The 13,862-nt window shown below is 38.0% G+C and overlaps 3 protein-coding genes across 3 annotated transcripts in view; 2 read left to right on the top strand and 1 right to left on the bottom strand.

Annotated features, from left to right (window-relative positions):
• Positions 1-13,862, bottom strand: part of LOC104229215 (protein CHLOROPLAST IMPORT APPARATUS 2-like) — a 58,169-nt gene that overhangs the window by 35,954 nt on the left and 8,353 nt on the right. The window lies entirely within an intron of this gene.
• Positions 1,023-1,490, top strand: LOC138880869 (uncharacterized). Its single transcript, XM_070161050.1, has one exon. It carries the CDS (start codon positions 1,023-1,025, stop codon positions 1,488-1,490), a length of 468 nt encoding a protein of 155 aa, XP_070017151.1.
• On the top strand, positions 8,769-12,594 carry LOC138880868 (zinc finger BED domain-containing protein DAYSLEEPER-like). Its single transcript, XM_070161049.1, has 2 exons — positions 8,769-8,915; positions 11,758-12,594. The coding sequence occupies exons 1-2, from the start codon at positions 8,769-8,771 to the stop codon at positions 12,592-12,594; spliced, it is 984 nt and encodes a 327-aa protein (XP_070017150.1).

The following is a 13,862-nucleotide window of genomic DNA, read 5'->3' as shown; positions in this document are numbered from 1 at the left end:
GTGATTGGAGACTCAAACTTACTTATACATCAGGTACGAGGAAAATGGGCAACCAAGAACTCCAAGATACTCATGTATCTGCATCAAGTACAAGAATTGAGAAAGAGGTTCACGAAGATAGAATTCCAGCATGTTCCTAGAATCCAGAATGAGTTCGCCGATGCATTGGCTACCCTATCATCTATGATACATCATCCCGACAAGAATTTCATTGATCCCATTTCAGTGAAAATCCATAATCAGCCAGCTTATTGTGCCCATGTCGAAGAGGAAGCAAACGTAAAGCCTTGGTTTCATGATATCAAGGAATATTTGGCAAAAGGAGAGTACCCGGAACTTGCAAATCCTACTCAGAAATGTACACTTCGGAGATTGTCCAACAACTTCTTTCACAGCGGAGGAATCCTGTATAGGAGGACTCCTGATTTGTGATTATTAAGGTGTGTCGATGCAAAGGAAGCATCCAGACTACTAGAGGAAATTCATGTTGGGACCTGTGGTCCACATATGAACGGTTTTGTCTTAGCAAAGAAGATACTCCGGGCTGGTTACTTTTGGATGACTATTGAAATGAACTGCATCCAGTATGTCTGCAAATGCCACCGCTGTCAGATACATACAGACATGATAAAGGTACCTCCAAATGATCTTAATGCAACAAGCTCACCATGGCCGTTCACCGCCTGGGGAATGGATGTTATTGGAGCAATCGAGCCTGCCGCTTCTAACGGGCATAGGTTTATCCTAGTAGCAATCGACTCTTTCACCAAAAGGGTCGAAACAGTATCTTACAGAGCAGTAACTAAGAAAGTCGTGGAAGACTTTGTCCGCGACCGCATTGTTTGTCGATTCGGAATTCTAGAGTCAATCATCACTGATAATGGCTCCAACCTCAACAGTGACTTGATGAAAGCTATGTGTGAAACCTTCAAGATCAAACACAAGAATTCCATAGACTGTAGGCCGCAGATGAATGGAGCTGTAGAGGCCTCCACAAGAATATCAAGAAGATATTGAGGAAAATGATAGAGAAGCATAAACAGTGGCACGAGAAGTTATCATTTGCTCTATTGGGTTATTGCACCACAGTCCGCTCATCAACCGGGGCAACCCCCTATATGCGGGTTTATGGTACAGAGGCAGTCATTCCCGCTGAGGTAGAATTTCCTTCCGTAAGGATCATACAAGAAGCTGAGCTCGACGACGCAGAATGGGCAAAATGTTTTTATAAGAAACAAGCCCTTATAGACGGAAAGAGAATGAATGCAGTCTGCCATGGTCAACTCTATCATAACAGAATGTCTAAAGCCTTCAACAAAAGAGTCAAGCAGAGACAATTCACACTGGGGCAGCTGGTGTTAAAGAAAATTTTTCCGTATCAAGATGAAGCCAAGGGGAAATTCTCTCCCAACTGGCAGGGTCCATATATGGTCCACCAAGTTCTGACAGGAGGAGCCCTCATACTTGCAGAAATGGATGGAGAAGTCTAGCCAAAGCCGATCAATTCAGATGCAGTCAAACGTTACTATGTGTAATCTTTACGCTTTCCCTATATGATGTAATTGAACTACGCCTGACCTGATTCCTGTTTAAAAGGGGATACGTAGGCAGCCCTATGGGTTCGGTCATAATTCAATAAACTTTTCATTTCCCTCGCAATTAGAAACTGGGGCAGAATTTTGAGGACCACCCTCAAAATTCAAAAGTACTTTCAGTCGATCGTCGCAAACAACAGTCAGAAGCATCAACCCATTAAAATGGGGCAGAATTTTGAGGAGGACCCTCAAAATTCCGTAACAAGAAAGGTTGCAATATCCTAAACCACGTCGCAGTTATCGGTTCATCTAAAAGCTATTCTTAATTATATACTTATGTCATATTTTTACAAAATCATGCATGTTTATTACTGAAATTTTCTTGTTTAGCAATGCTACCCCAAGGATACATATAGTATCACCAGATCAAAGCCTAGCAGGTCAAGCAGAGCTAGTGGGGATACGAATTAACTTCCCCCTTTACAAAAATCACAACTTTTTTTTGGGTACAGGCACTTGGATTGCAAAATCATCCAACATAATATGCACGCATGAGACAAACATTTTTCAGGAATACAACTCTCTAAACCGTTGCACTTACCAACATTTTCTATCCACCCACACCAGTGACATTCTGTGTGTCACAATGTCCCAAGAAGTCACAATATCGCAATCTGCTATCAGCTAAGAAAACTCTATTACCATTTGCCACTTTATTTCATTGCATAAGGCTACCATTATACCTTCCGAGACTAAATGCTGTCTCTATCTGCATTCTGTATTGCATAAGGCTACCATTCTGCCTTCCGAGACTAAACGTTGTCTCCATCTGCATTCGGCATTGCATAAGGCTACCATTCTGTCTTCCGAGACTAAACGTTGTTTTCATCTGCATTTCTGCATTACATAAGGCTACCATTCTGCCTTTCGAGACTAAACGATGTCACTATCTGCATTTCTGCATTGCATAAGGCTACCATTCTTCCTTCCGAGGTTAATCTCTACCTCCATCTGCATCTGTATGGCTGAAATATCGCCACAAACTACATCTCATGGGCTGAAAGACGCCACAAACTGCATCTCATGGGCTGAAAGATCGCTACAAATTGCATCTCATGGGCTGAAAGATCGCCAAATTATCCAAAGGCGTCATCGTTCAGAGGCACAATCTTTATAGCCTGAGAACAACATGTCATGGCCTGAGGATCCCTTTTAATCTTTTGCATATCATTATTCTAAGGCATCATGGTTCGGAGGCACCATCCTCATAGCCCGAGAGCATCCTTTCATGGTCTGTGAATCCTTTATTGCACATTCCATGGCCCAGGACATCATGGTCTAAGGACGTCATCTTAACCATCCAAAGACAACCTTCATAGTCCAACGGGAATTTGCATCATGTCTAAATTTATGCGCGATACACGCTTGTATTGTTTCTAATTGCATGTACACCGACGAGCAACGGCCATCTCGGCAGGAGCGATCCTGCTCCAGTTCCCGCAGCCATATCAAACCTCAACATTCCCAAAAATCTACCACACACCCGACCCTAAATATTGCATCCATTCTCGAAAAGTCTCCGTCGGCATCCTCCGCCGACGGATCCTGAACTACATATGGTCTGATTCCTGTAAAACCAGGGATATGTAGGCAGCTCATAAGCCAGGGAACAGCATAAACCTCTTCGAACCGTTCCGCTCGGTCCAAATTGGCCTTCATATCTTTACCCGACAACTCTTTCATCCTTCCCGGGTAAAGAGGGGCAACTATTGATACTCAATTTTTTTCTATATATTTTCAATATGCAAAATACTTTCAGAATAGCATATGTTTGCATATATAAGTATGTCCAGATGTTTTATTATTTTTCCTTAATTTTTAAAGTTTTGTAAACCAATTTATTCCCCTATTTTATTCATAACAAAAATCAATAATAATTCCCAAAATTATCATTTTTGGTGATTCATTTATTGGATTCTCATATTTATACTAAAATACAGCAAAGATAATTTTTTTCATATTTTTACAAATTCATTTAGTATTTTAAAGCTAAATTACATATAATTGCAATATTAGCCCTTTTTAAGATTTAATTACGTTTATATTTATAAAATTAAGTCCAGTATTTTTAAATTAATAATTATGTGTTACAAATCATTTTGGTACTTTTAATTTATTTCCAGGAAATACTTTACTATTTTTTATAAAATAAATGAGGAAAATGGCTATTTAAAATCTAGCTAGATTTCATTTCAATTGTAGCCTAATTCTACCACAATTTAAACCCAATTACCCCGGCCCAATTCCTACTCATACACGACCCCCAACCTAATTAAACTGACCCATACCCGGATCCCCACCTAACCTTTTAAATCTCAGTCGTTGATCATTTAGATCAAACGGCCACCGGCTGCCCTTACCTTAATTAATCCCAAACGACCCCCAAAACCCTATCATTTGATACAATCCGCCGCCCTTGAAATCCTTTTCTCTCTCAAATTCTCTCTGAAACTCTCATGAACCTTAGTCGTCGCCCTCTCACCCCACCTTGATATCTACCTAATCCATGGCCCTCCATGGTCATTTGAGACATGTACCAGCCTTCCATGGCCCCTATGTGTTCGTTCTTAGGGTTTCAAGGCCAGACCTTGAAGGAGCTTGGTCTAGTCCTTGTCCGATTATAGTTCTTGGCTCTTCACCGGTCGTCTTTGACCTTTCTCCGGCTAGCCATGGCCGCTCGAGTCAGATCCTTGACTCTCATGGTTAGATCGGTAACTTTCAGGGGCCTTTCTCACCTTTTCTGGATTTTCTGAAACCCTAATATCTAAGATCGTTCGATTTCTTTCAGATCTACTTTAGATCTGTGCTTGCTTTGAACTTTTAAGTATTTTCTCGAAGTTTCTTTTTTGCTTTCGAAACGACTCTTTATTTTTTCCGATTAGGGTTTTTCCCTTAAGTTATTTCAAAATATCTTCTCCAACTTTAACATGCTTCCAATTTTTGCTATGTGTTGCTCATGCTTTTATCTGATTTAGCATGTTGAAAACCCTATTTTCTTTTGGCTATTTGTTAGATGAATGCTTGTTTGGTTACGTTTTGTTTGATTTATTTGTTTATCATCTTTTAAGCTCGACTATTGTTGAAGGATTTATATCTTTGGGTCTGAAACTGTTCGTTTGAATACCTGACTCGATTTAAAGTTCTTTGTTTTAGAACTCCTTTTTCTTTATGTGATTCCTCTGATTCTGGGTTTTTATTATCTTTAAAACTCGACTACGCTTGAAACCCTAACTTTTCAAAAGGTTTTTCTCGTCTACTACTGTGAGACCTTCGCATGTTTCTGATACTTTGTTTTCTCCACTATCGATTCAATGTGACTTGACCTACTTGACTACTATGCTTCGAATGTCTGCTTTACTACTGAACCTTATGCCTATTTCTGTATGCTGTTTCTTTTGCCAATGGGTTTGGCCTTGCATGTCTGGTTGGTTCACTCTATTTATATGCTGAGGTTCCTTCTTTGATTGACCTTCAATCGTGCGACTGAATTCAAAACTTTTCTTTTGTGAGCTCTAATTGCACTCGCCTGTTAAAGTTAATTGATGTCTTTCCTTATTTTGCCTTACTGAATCTTTTTCCAGAATAAGTATACTTCTGCACTTAGACTTGATTACTTACTCAATGGTTTTACTTCTCCTTTTATGGCAACAATCAGCCTACTTACAAATTGATTTTCTTTTCTTATTTTAAACCGGTTACTATCGTTAAACAAGGATTCTCTAATTAAAGGGGAATCACTTGGTTAATTGATTCTGACTATTGATTGTTTCCATATTTGTATTGAAACTTTACTTATGACCTTATTTCTCACTTGTTTTCAAAACTATAAATACCCTGCACCCCTCTTCTTTCAAAAAAAAAAGAAGAAAAGAACAACTTGAGTTTAGAACACATACTTCACTCAAACTCTCTCTCTTTCTCTATTGCTACTTGTGTTGCTGCCTTATCTAGCCGGCTGAAAGCCAAGGCTAGGTTGTGGGAAACTTGCTTACTTTTTCTTTCTGCATTTGCTTCTTTACTGGTATGTTCTAATTAATTTTCCAGCATCAACAACAACATGTTTTCTTTGCTACTTCCTTCATGCTTGCCTATTTCTATTTGTGTTTTAATCAAGTTGCATTATTAAGCATATTGTAATTTGCCCCTTCCTTTTTCTGAATTCATGTTTCCCTTATGTATGAACTATATGAACCCCAAACCCTATATCCCCTATGTGCTTGTATTCCTTGGTTGGTTTGAAGGCATGTCAGCATTGGACATTGCTGTGCATGGCCCAAACCTGATCCTCTCTAATCATATACTTCATATCCTCTTTATGTGTGTGTCCTCTGGCTGGTTTATGGGCATGCCAGCATCACTTATTGCTGTGCATGTCCAGATTTTGACCCCTCCTAGGGTCATATACCACTTGCAATGTACTCCCAATCCCCTTCCCCCCTTCGTGCAATTACAGATGCTATATAATTTTAGTTTTACTACTACTATTTCCCAAACTACCCTTATGCCTTACTATTCTCAACCCAGTTCTTAAACAACTTTCTGCTCCTACACTTCCACTATACTATTAGACTTAGGTTATGCCCCTCTTATGTGATCCTTGCCTTGGGACCCATGAGCTCCCTCTGAACTTGGACACATGAGGGTTGGCCCTTCCATACTGCACTCATCTCTATCTGGTTATGCAACTTGGGTGCGAGCACTGCCTGGGATCCCCTTGAGACCCTTAGGGAATTGTGACACACTCAAGTCTGAGAAAGGCTTTGAAACAATGGCATTTGAGGTGGTTTATTCCATAATTCAGAGAGGAAGTCAAGAATCAGGCTTCTTTTAGTTGTAACTTTTCTTTTATACTTCCTTGATATGATTTATTATTCAGTTTGTAATACTTTGTAATAAACGCTGGGGCTGGCTAATGAAAAGGGCTGGGTATTATGCATGCTTAAGGGTAGAAATCATGCCTATAAGATCTGTTGCTTTAAATTCTGCATGTTTAACTATGCATTTAGAAATCATGCATATAAGATCTGTTGCTTTAAATTCTGCATGTTTAACTCTGCATATAGATACAATGTCTATAAGATCTATTTTCACTAAAATTCTGCATATTCTACATCTAGGAAATATGCCTATATGATTTAAATTCTGCATACTTAAATCTGCATCTAGAGAACCTATCTATAGGACTTTTTCTTAAATTCTGCATTACTACATTTAGACACCATGTTCTTAGGATCTAACTAGTTATAATCAGGCTTCATGTCCAGTAGTTTAAAATCAGTATCATTTATAGAAATCATGCCTATATGAATTGTGAGTAACTTCTGCCTACTTTATTACACGTTCAACTAGGTATCATGTCTATAGGAATTAAATCAGCAATAATAGATATCATGCCTACAAAATCCAAAATCAGTCTAGTCTAAAATCAGTCCCATTCATATTGTTCTTAACTAGTTTTTAAACAACTCTCTCGTTTCCTACTAATACAGTTTAGAGAGCATGCATGTAGGATCTCAAATCGTTGTTTTAAAATTGAACTGCTTTGCCATATTCTGAACCAACCAGATATCATGTCTATAGGACCTCACCCAAACACTTAGGCAAGCCTTAGGTGATAATAACAATAAAATTGAATCCGCCTTTTGTTATTAGAAATTGCTACAACGAATAGGCAGGCCTGATTCAGACTTCTTATCTGAGTTATGTAATAAACTGGCATGCCTCAACAATTGAAGCTTCCATTACCTTAGTATGTTAAATTCAGACCTTAGATGTATGTTTAAGTCATGCTATTTATGTGCTTTGTTTGAGGAGGTATACATGAGCCTCTTATTTGATACACGTTTCCCCTAACGTGCAACCCCTATATATTTTGTATGTCGCCTTAGCTTTTTCACCTTTAAAACCTAAAATCAGCCTAATATCCCTCCCCTTTAGGAATAGTAGTCCTAAACTCCTCCAGGACTAATAGGAAGGGACGGGTAGTAGCATGAAATAGAAGTCGAGACAATTCCGCACTTTAATACCTTAAAGGGGTGGGAAGGGTAGATATGGATATGATGACCGGTGCGCTAATACCACGTGTATCCCCTCTTTTGAGGATTGTCAACCGAGTATTGCATTGATGTAATCCATATTAAATATAAACCTAGGACCCCCTTGCCCTTTATTTGCAAACTTCTTTTCAAAACTCGTCTTTTAATTGTTCTTTTATATGTTTAAATTTAAATCCCCTACTATTTGAGCCTATACTTGTCTATTTGCTAAATTGCACAAATTCACAAAATAGTCTGGTCGGGAACCACACTAGTAGATCCTGAGGGGTGCCTAACACCTTCCCCTTAGGATAATTTTAAGCACTTACCCCATCTCTGGTTATCAAACGAACTTAGAAGTGAACCCTTATAGGTGTTCAAATGCGCCTTAAATCATTAGGTGGCGACTCTTCAAATGCAAAACCCAGTTCCCAAAAGGAACGAGTTGTTCTACACCCGAAATGTCATAAACCTGATCTCCCGATTGCATAAGAGGGAGAAAATGGGGCGCGGCAGCAGGCGGCTGTGAATACCAAGTTAGTGCTACCCCGGTGAGGGTTTTGCCAAACTTCTTTAGTAATATGGAAGACACTTGTTCTTTGGCGAGCTCGTTGCCTTTTACTGCAGTGACAAAGTGGGTCACATGATCCTCAAGGTCTGTCGTGCCATCATATATTTTCAAGTACGGCAACATTTTGAAGGTTTTAGGTATCGCGTGTGGTGTAACTTCTTCACTGTATGTTTGCTCAACGAACCGGCCAGCGTCCCTTTTTGGTAAGAGTTTTGGGGCACCTGGTATCTTGTCTACCCTTTCTTGATGCTCTTTCATTTGGTCACAAAACATTTTGTTCTCATTCTCCATCTCCTCCATCTTCTTCAAAATGGTTGTGAGGGTATCGCTACCTACATCACTAATGTTGTGAGTAATACCTGTCACAAGAGGAGGGTCGTGCTGCTCGTCTGTCACTGGTGTGATGCAGACTCTCGCAGTTTCTCTATTCGTCCTTTCGGCGGGCCTGTCAAGAATGCTAGTCAGCGTGTTTGTTAACCATGCCTCGAGAAGCTTTTTCACTGTTGGTGGTGCCTCCTCCATTGTGGATGTAGAGGCCCCTTTACCGTGTGAGGTTGTGATATTGCCATGAGGTGGGGGCGAGCTGTTTCACCGGGGAGATGTATTTGGTGTTATGTCCTCACCCTCCGTTTCATCGACTTCATTGATGGTGCTGAGGCGATTAGTGGTGAGGTCGGCTATCGCCTTCCTCTTTTCCTCTCCATTACCTGTCATGTTAGATTTGTGTGCACAAGGAAGTGTTGTGATTTTTGCGATTTTTTTTGTGTTATAGATCTAGAGGAAACTAAAATTTTAACTATAATATCCCCACAGACGGCGCCAAATTGTTTGACCAAAAAGTATAAAAACTTTTTGTTAAACCAATTAAGTAAAAAGATAAGGGGTTAATCCTAGTTAAAGATAATAATCCTAGATCTAAAATCAGTTTATGCGGATAACGTGGGACTATGTCGAAGTGGATTTAATTCAATACACAATAAATGTTGCGGTTATTAATAGGATGAGAATAATGATTAGTCATAAATAACAATAAATGGAACTAAATGTAAATAAGAAGGAAGATTCACCCAATATTGAATGAGGTAATTGATTCCTTCCTTTGACAATGATGAATGAGAAGAATATGAGAAAAAATTGGACACTTTCTCGGATCTGATGGAAATGACAATGAATGAAATATAAAGATCGAATCTCTCTCAGAACGTTGCTCTTTGTATTTATCTAGAGAGCTTACTTTTCAAAAGTATTCTTATCAAATGGAATATTACATGTCTTTTGTCTTATCTCTCCTACTATTTATATGGGATATTCCCAAAGAACCCTAGAAGGTACAACAGAAGGAACATTCAACAGAATATTCCCTTTGAAGATTCCAAAGCTATACTAGTCGTTACTTCTGTCCATGCTGCTCGACATCGGCCCTGATGAGCCACTCAACAGCTTGTTCTGTTGACCACTGATCTACCTCGGCCAAACTGCCCATGGTAAGTTACAAATCTCACGATAATCACCTCTTTGTGTTGAATTTTCTCGGTCGGATTTTGACCCATACATACATAAATATGAGTAATAAGATTACCTGAATTTGAATGCTTAATAAATAAAGCCAAGTCGATACTACCTCATTTGAAACCTTGATTTAGAAGAAAAGAGCTTAGTATTTCATACCAGGCTCGAGGAGCTTGCTTGAGTCCGTATAAATCCTTTGACAGCTTGAATACATGGTTTGGTAAGATGTTGCTTACAAAGCCAGGAGGTTGTTTCACGTATACTTCTTCTAAGAGATATCCATTAAGGAAGGCACTTTTTACATCCATTTGAAATAGCCTAGATCCTTTATGAGCAGCAAAAGCAAGTAGTATTCGAATGAATTCTAATCTTGCTACAGGAGCAAATATTTTATCATAGTTGATTCCTTCTTGCTGAGAGTAACCATGGGAGATTAGCCTTGCTTTGGTATGAACTACTTGACCAGATTCAGCTTATTTCTGAAAACCCATTTAGTTCCTATGATAGAAGCATTTGATTGTTTTGGAACCAAGTCCCACACTTTATTTCTTTCAAATTTATCAAGTTCATCTTTCATGGCTTTGACCTAGTAGTTATCTTTGAGTGCTTCATCAACCTTTTTTGGCTCAAGTTGTGATATTAAGGCCATGTAGAGTTGAGCTTTTGAGATGTTCTGGTAGTGATACTTTCTTGTGGATTTCCAATGATGAACTTGTGGGGATATTTAGGTTCACTTTTCCATTCATTTGGAGCACATGTGACTAGATCCTTTTCCAAAATAGTTTACTGTTCAACAGAAGGTTGTTCCTGGATTTCAATGTGCTCCTCAGTTGACTGATTTTGCTGATTGGTCACTTGATTGTAACTGTTTTTTCGTGTAACAACATATTTTGGGACAATAAAGATTTCCTCATCTTGAAGAAGTTTGTCATTCCTTAAGAGATGGTTAGCATCCACAAAAATAATATGAATGGATTCCTCAATACATAAAGTTCTTTTATTGAATACTCTACATGCTCTACGTATGGCTGTCCAACCGGATGGGACGTCCCGTCCCGTCTTGCGTCCCGTCCCGGTCCTGTCCCGTCCCGTTCCGCTTCAAATTAAATGGGATGGGCCAATGTTAAACGGGACACGGGATGGGACGGGACGACCATTTCGTCCCGTCCCGCGTCCCGTCCCGTCCCGTCCCGTCCCCCCATTTTTTTTTTTTTTTAAATAACTAGTCGTTGGGCAACGGCTTAAATTGCAAAAATAGTCGTTGCCAACGGTCCAAACAGCCCCTACCCCCCTCCCCCCCCCCTAACCCCCCCCCCCAAACTTTTAATATAACCCCTAAGTTTATTAAATTATACTTTGGCCCTATTTTCTACTATAAATACCCCCATTCTTCTTCATTTTTTCCCACAAAAAATCAATCTTCTCTCTCAAATCTCTTACATTCTAATATTCTATCTATATTCTATATTAATCTCTCAATTTTGTTACTATCAAGTATCAACTATCAAGTATCAAGTGATAACTTTCAAGTTTCAATTTTCAAGTATTTGGGCAAATTTTTTGGAGCAACTTTCAAGCTTCAAATTAATTCGTCAAGTATTTGGAGCAATATTTTGGGCAATTTCTTCAAGTTTCAATATTTAATCACGGTGCACTCGTTCCATATCCTAATTTTAATATATAATTTTTGCGTATCATTTTAGTGCTTAATTTTTGTGTTTACTTTACGTGTTAATTTTCGTATTTTATTTGTGTGTTTAATATTTGTGTTAGTTTTTTTAATTTAATTTCGTATTTAAATTATGGCACCTAAAAATGTATTTGGTATTTTTAAAAAAAGCAGTAAAAAAATAGTAAAAGTGAAAGTAGTAGTAATCCTAATCCTAACCCTTCTCCTAGACCTAGAATTAGAAAGTATATTGATGAAATGACTCATGTTGATGAAACTTCATTTTCCTAACCCCCCACATTTTATGATGTTCATGTCGGAGAACAATTAGATCATGAAACTTTACAAAGACAATTTGGCAATGATATTTTTTTTGAGGATGAAGAAAATGAGGAAGAAGAATTAGATGAAACACCCACTAGTCCCGCAACACAAGCTCCAATTCAGAGTCAATCTCAGTCTGGAGTTTTACCCCCTATACCCCCTGTAAGGGGTAAGCCTAAGGCTGAACGTCCCAAAACATCACTTGTATGGAAATTTTTTAAACATGATAAAGTCAATCATCGTGCTATATGTGAAAAATGTAAGCAAGTATTTGCACACACAACAAGTGGTGGGACGGGGGGTTTAAGTAGACCCTTAATAAGAGATCACAAATCTTTATGGATACAAGCTAACATAGAAGCCGGAAAAATTATAGATCCTACCATCAGTACTGACACTCCTAGCGGATCTGGTTCTAATCAAATTCAACAACAACTTGACCCTGCTTCTGGTCATGTTTTACGCAAATATAACAAAGATAGAGATCGTGAGAACTTAGCAAAAATGGTGGCTGTTTGTGGCTTACCTTTTACTTTCCCTTCTCACCCTGCTTTTGTGCATTATATACAAGAAACTTATAACCCTGCTTTTCAAGGTTTTCCTAAGATCACGGTTAGAAATGATGTTTTTAAATTTCAAACCGAATATCTTCAGTATATTCGTTGTGTATTTTTTCACTTAGATTGTAAAGTGTCTATCACATCTGATATAGGTCGTAGTCCTAATGGTTGTGATTATTTAACTGTTACATGTCATTGGGTTGATCATCACTGGAACTTGCAAAAACGTATTATTGGTTATAAATTTGTTGATTCAAAACACACTGGAGCATATATTGCAACTACTGTTCTACAAATACTTGATTTTTATGGACTCATTAATAAAATTTAAACTATCACCTTAGATAATGCTTTTTCTAACACAACCACAACAAATAGCTTAAAATCTAGACTTTGTCCAATTAATCCAACAATTTTTCATGTTAGATGTGCATGTCATATTTTTAACTTGGTTGTAAAAGATGGTCTTAATTTATTTTCTGATGCTTGTAGTAAAATACAACATGCTTGTGGCTATATTTTTCGTGCTCATAAGCAAAGTAGAATTCGTGAATTTGCTAACAATGTGCTAGTGCTAACCTTCCATTTAGAAAAGTTCTAAAAGATGTTTGTACTAGGTGGAATTCTACTTATGAAATGCTTAAAGTTGCTTATGATTATCGGGTGCCTATCCAAAAAGTATTTAATATGCATAATGCTCACCCTGTTGATCAAATTGTTGATTCTAATTGGGATGAGATCAGAGAGCTTACTAAATTTTTAGAAAAATTTTATTATGCTACAAAACAATTTTCTGGTATATATTATCCTACTGTTACACAAATATTGTGGTATATTTGTGGAATTTCTGTTGTATTTGGTAAGTATAAAAAATCCAACTTATGCACCGGCCATTAAAGAAATGATTTTAAAATTTAAAAAGTATTTTTTCCCTATTCCCGAAGTTTATTTAATTTCTACTCTACTTAACCCATCTTTAAACTAAGAGGTGCAAATGGACTTGTTCGTAAAATTTATAAGAATTTAGAAATTCAAGAAAATGAACAACCATCTCTCGAAAACTGCCAAGCTAGCATATATTCTTATGCTAGATCAATGTTTGATAAATATAAATCTATGGATACAACTGGTTGTGAAACTGCTCCTTCTACTTCTAAGTCTAGAGCAGAAGTTTTATGGGAAGATATGGATGATATAACAGGTTTTGATTCCTCTATTGATGATGAACTTGATTCTTATCTTATTCAAGGATTGGAAAATATTAAAGACGAAGAAGGCAAGAAACAACTTGTGTCATGGTGGAGGGAGCGTGGCAAGGCTTTTCCAACACTTTCAATTATGGTCCGAGATATCCTAGCTATTCAAACATCATCAGTAGCATCGGAGAGTGTTTTTAGCGCAGCAAGATTTCAAATTGGAGATCATAGACATTCATTAGCGAAGGACAGTCTAGAGATTTCCGTATTATTCAGAGATTGGATTAATGCAGAAAGAAGAAATCTTGGTTTTGAAAAATTAACCACTAGGGAAGAAGAAGAATACAATGAGATACTAACTACTGGGAGCGATGACGGCATGGAGCTCATGGAACATCAATCA

The sequence above is a fragment of the Nicotiana sylvestris genome, chromosome 11, assembly GCF_000393655.2.
Source record: "Nicotiana sylvestris chromosome 11, ASM39365v2, whole genome shotgun sequence".
NCBI lineage: Eukaryota > Viridiplantae > Streptophyta > Magnoliopsida > Solanales > Solanaceae > Nicotiana > Nicotiana sylvestris.
This window is presented reverse-complemented; position numbering and strand designations above follow the sequence as displayed.

Bases quoted from the DNA above. Each gene is read 5' to 3' on its own strand.
- LOC138880869 (XM_070161050.1), top strand. From the start codon at position 1,023: ATGATAGAGAAGCATAAACAGTGGCACGAGAAGTTATCATTTGCTCTA.
- LOC138880868 (XM_070161049.1), top strand. From the start codon at position 8,769: ATGAGGTGGGGGCGAGCTGTTTCACCGGGGAGATGTATTTGGTGTTAT. The intron at 8,916-11,757 runs GTTAGATTTGTG...ATTTTTTTTGAG, and splicing joins TCCTCTCCATTACCTGTCAT to GATGAAGAAAATGAGGAAGA.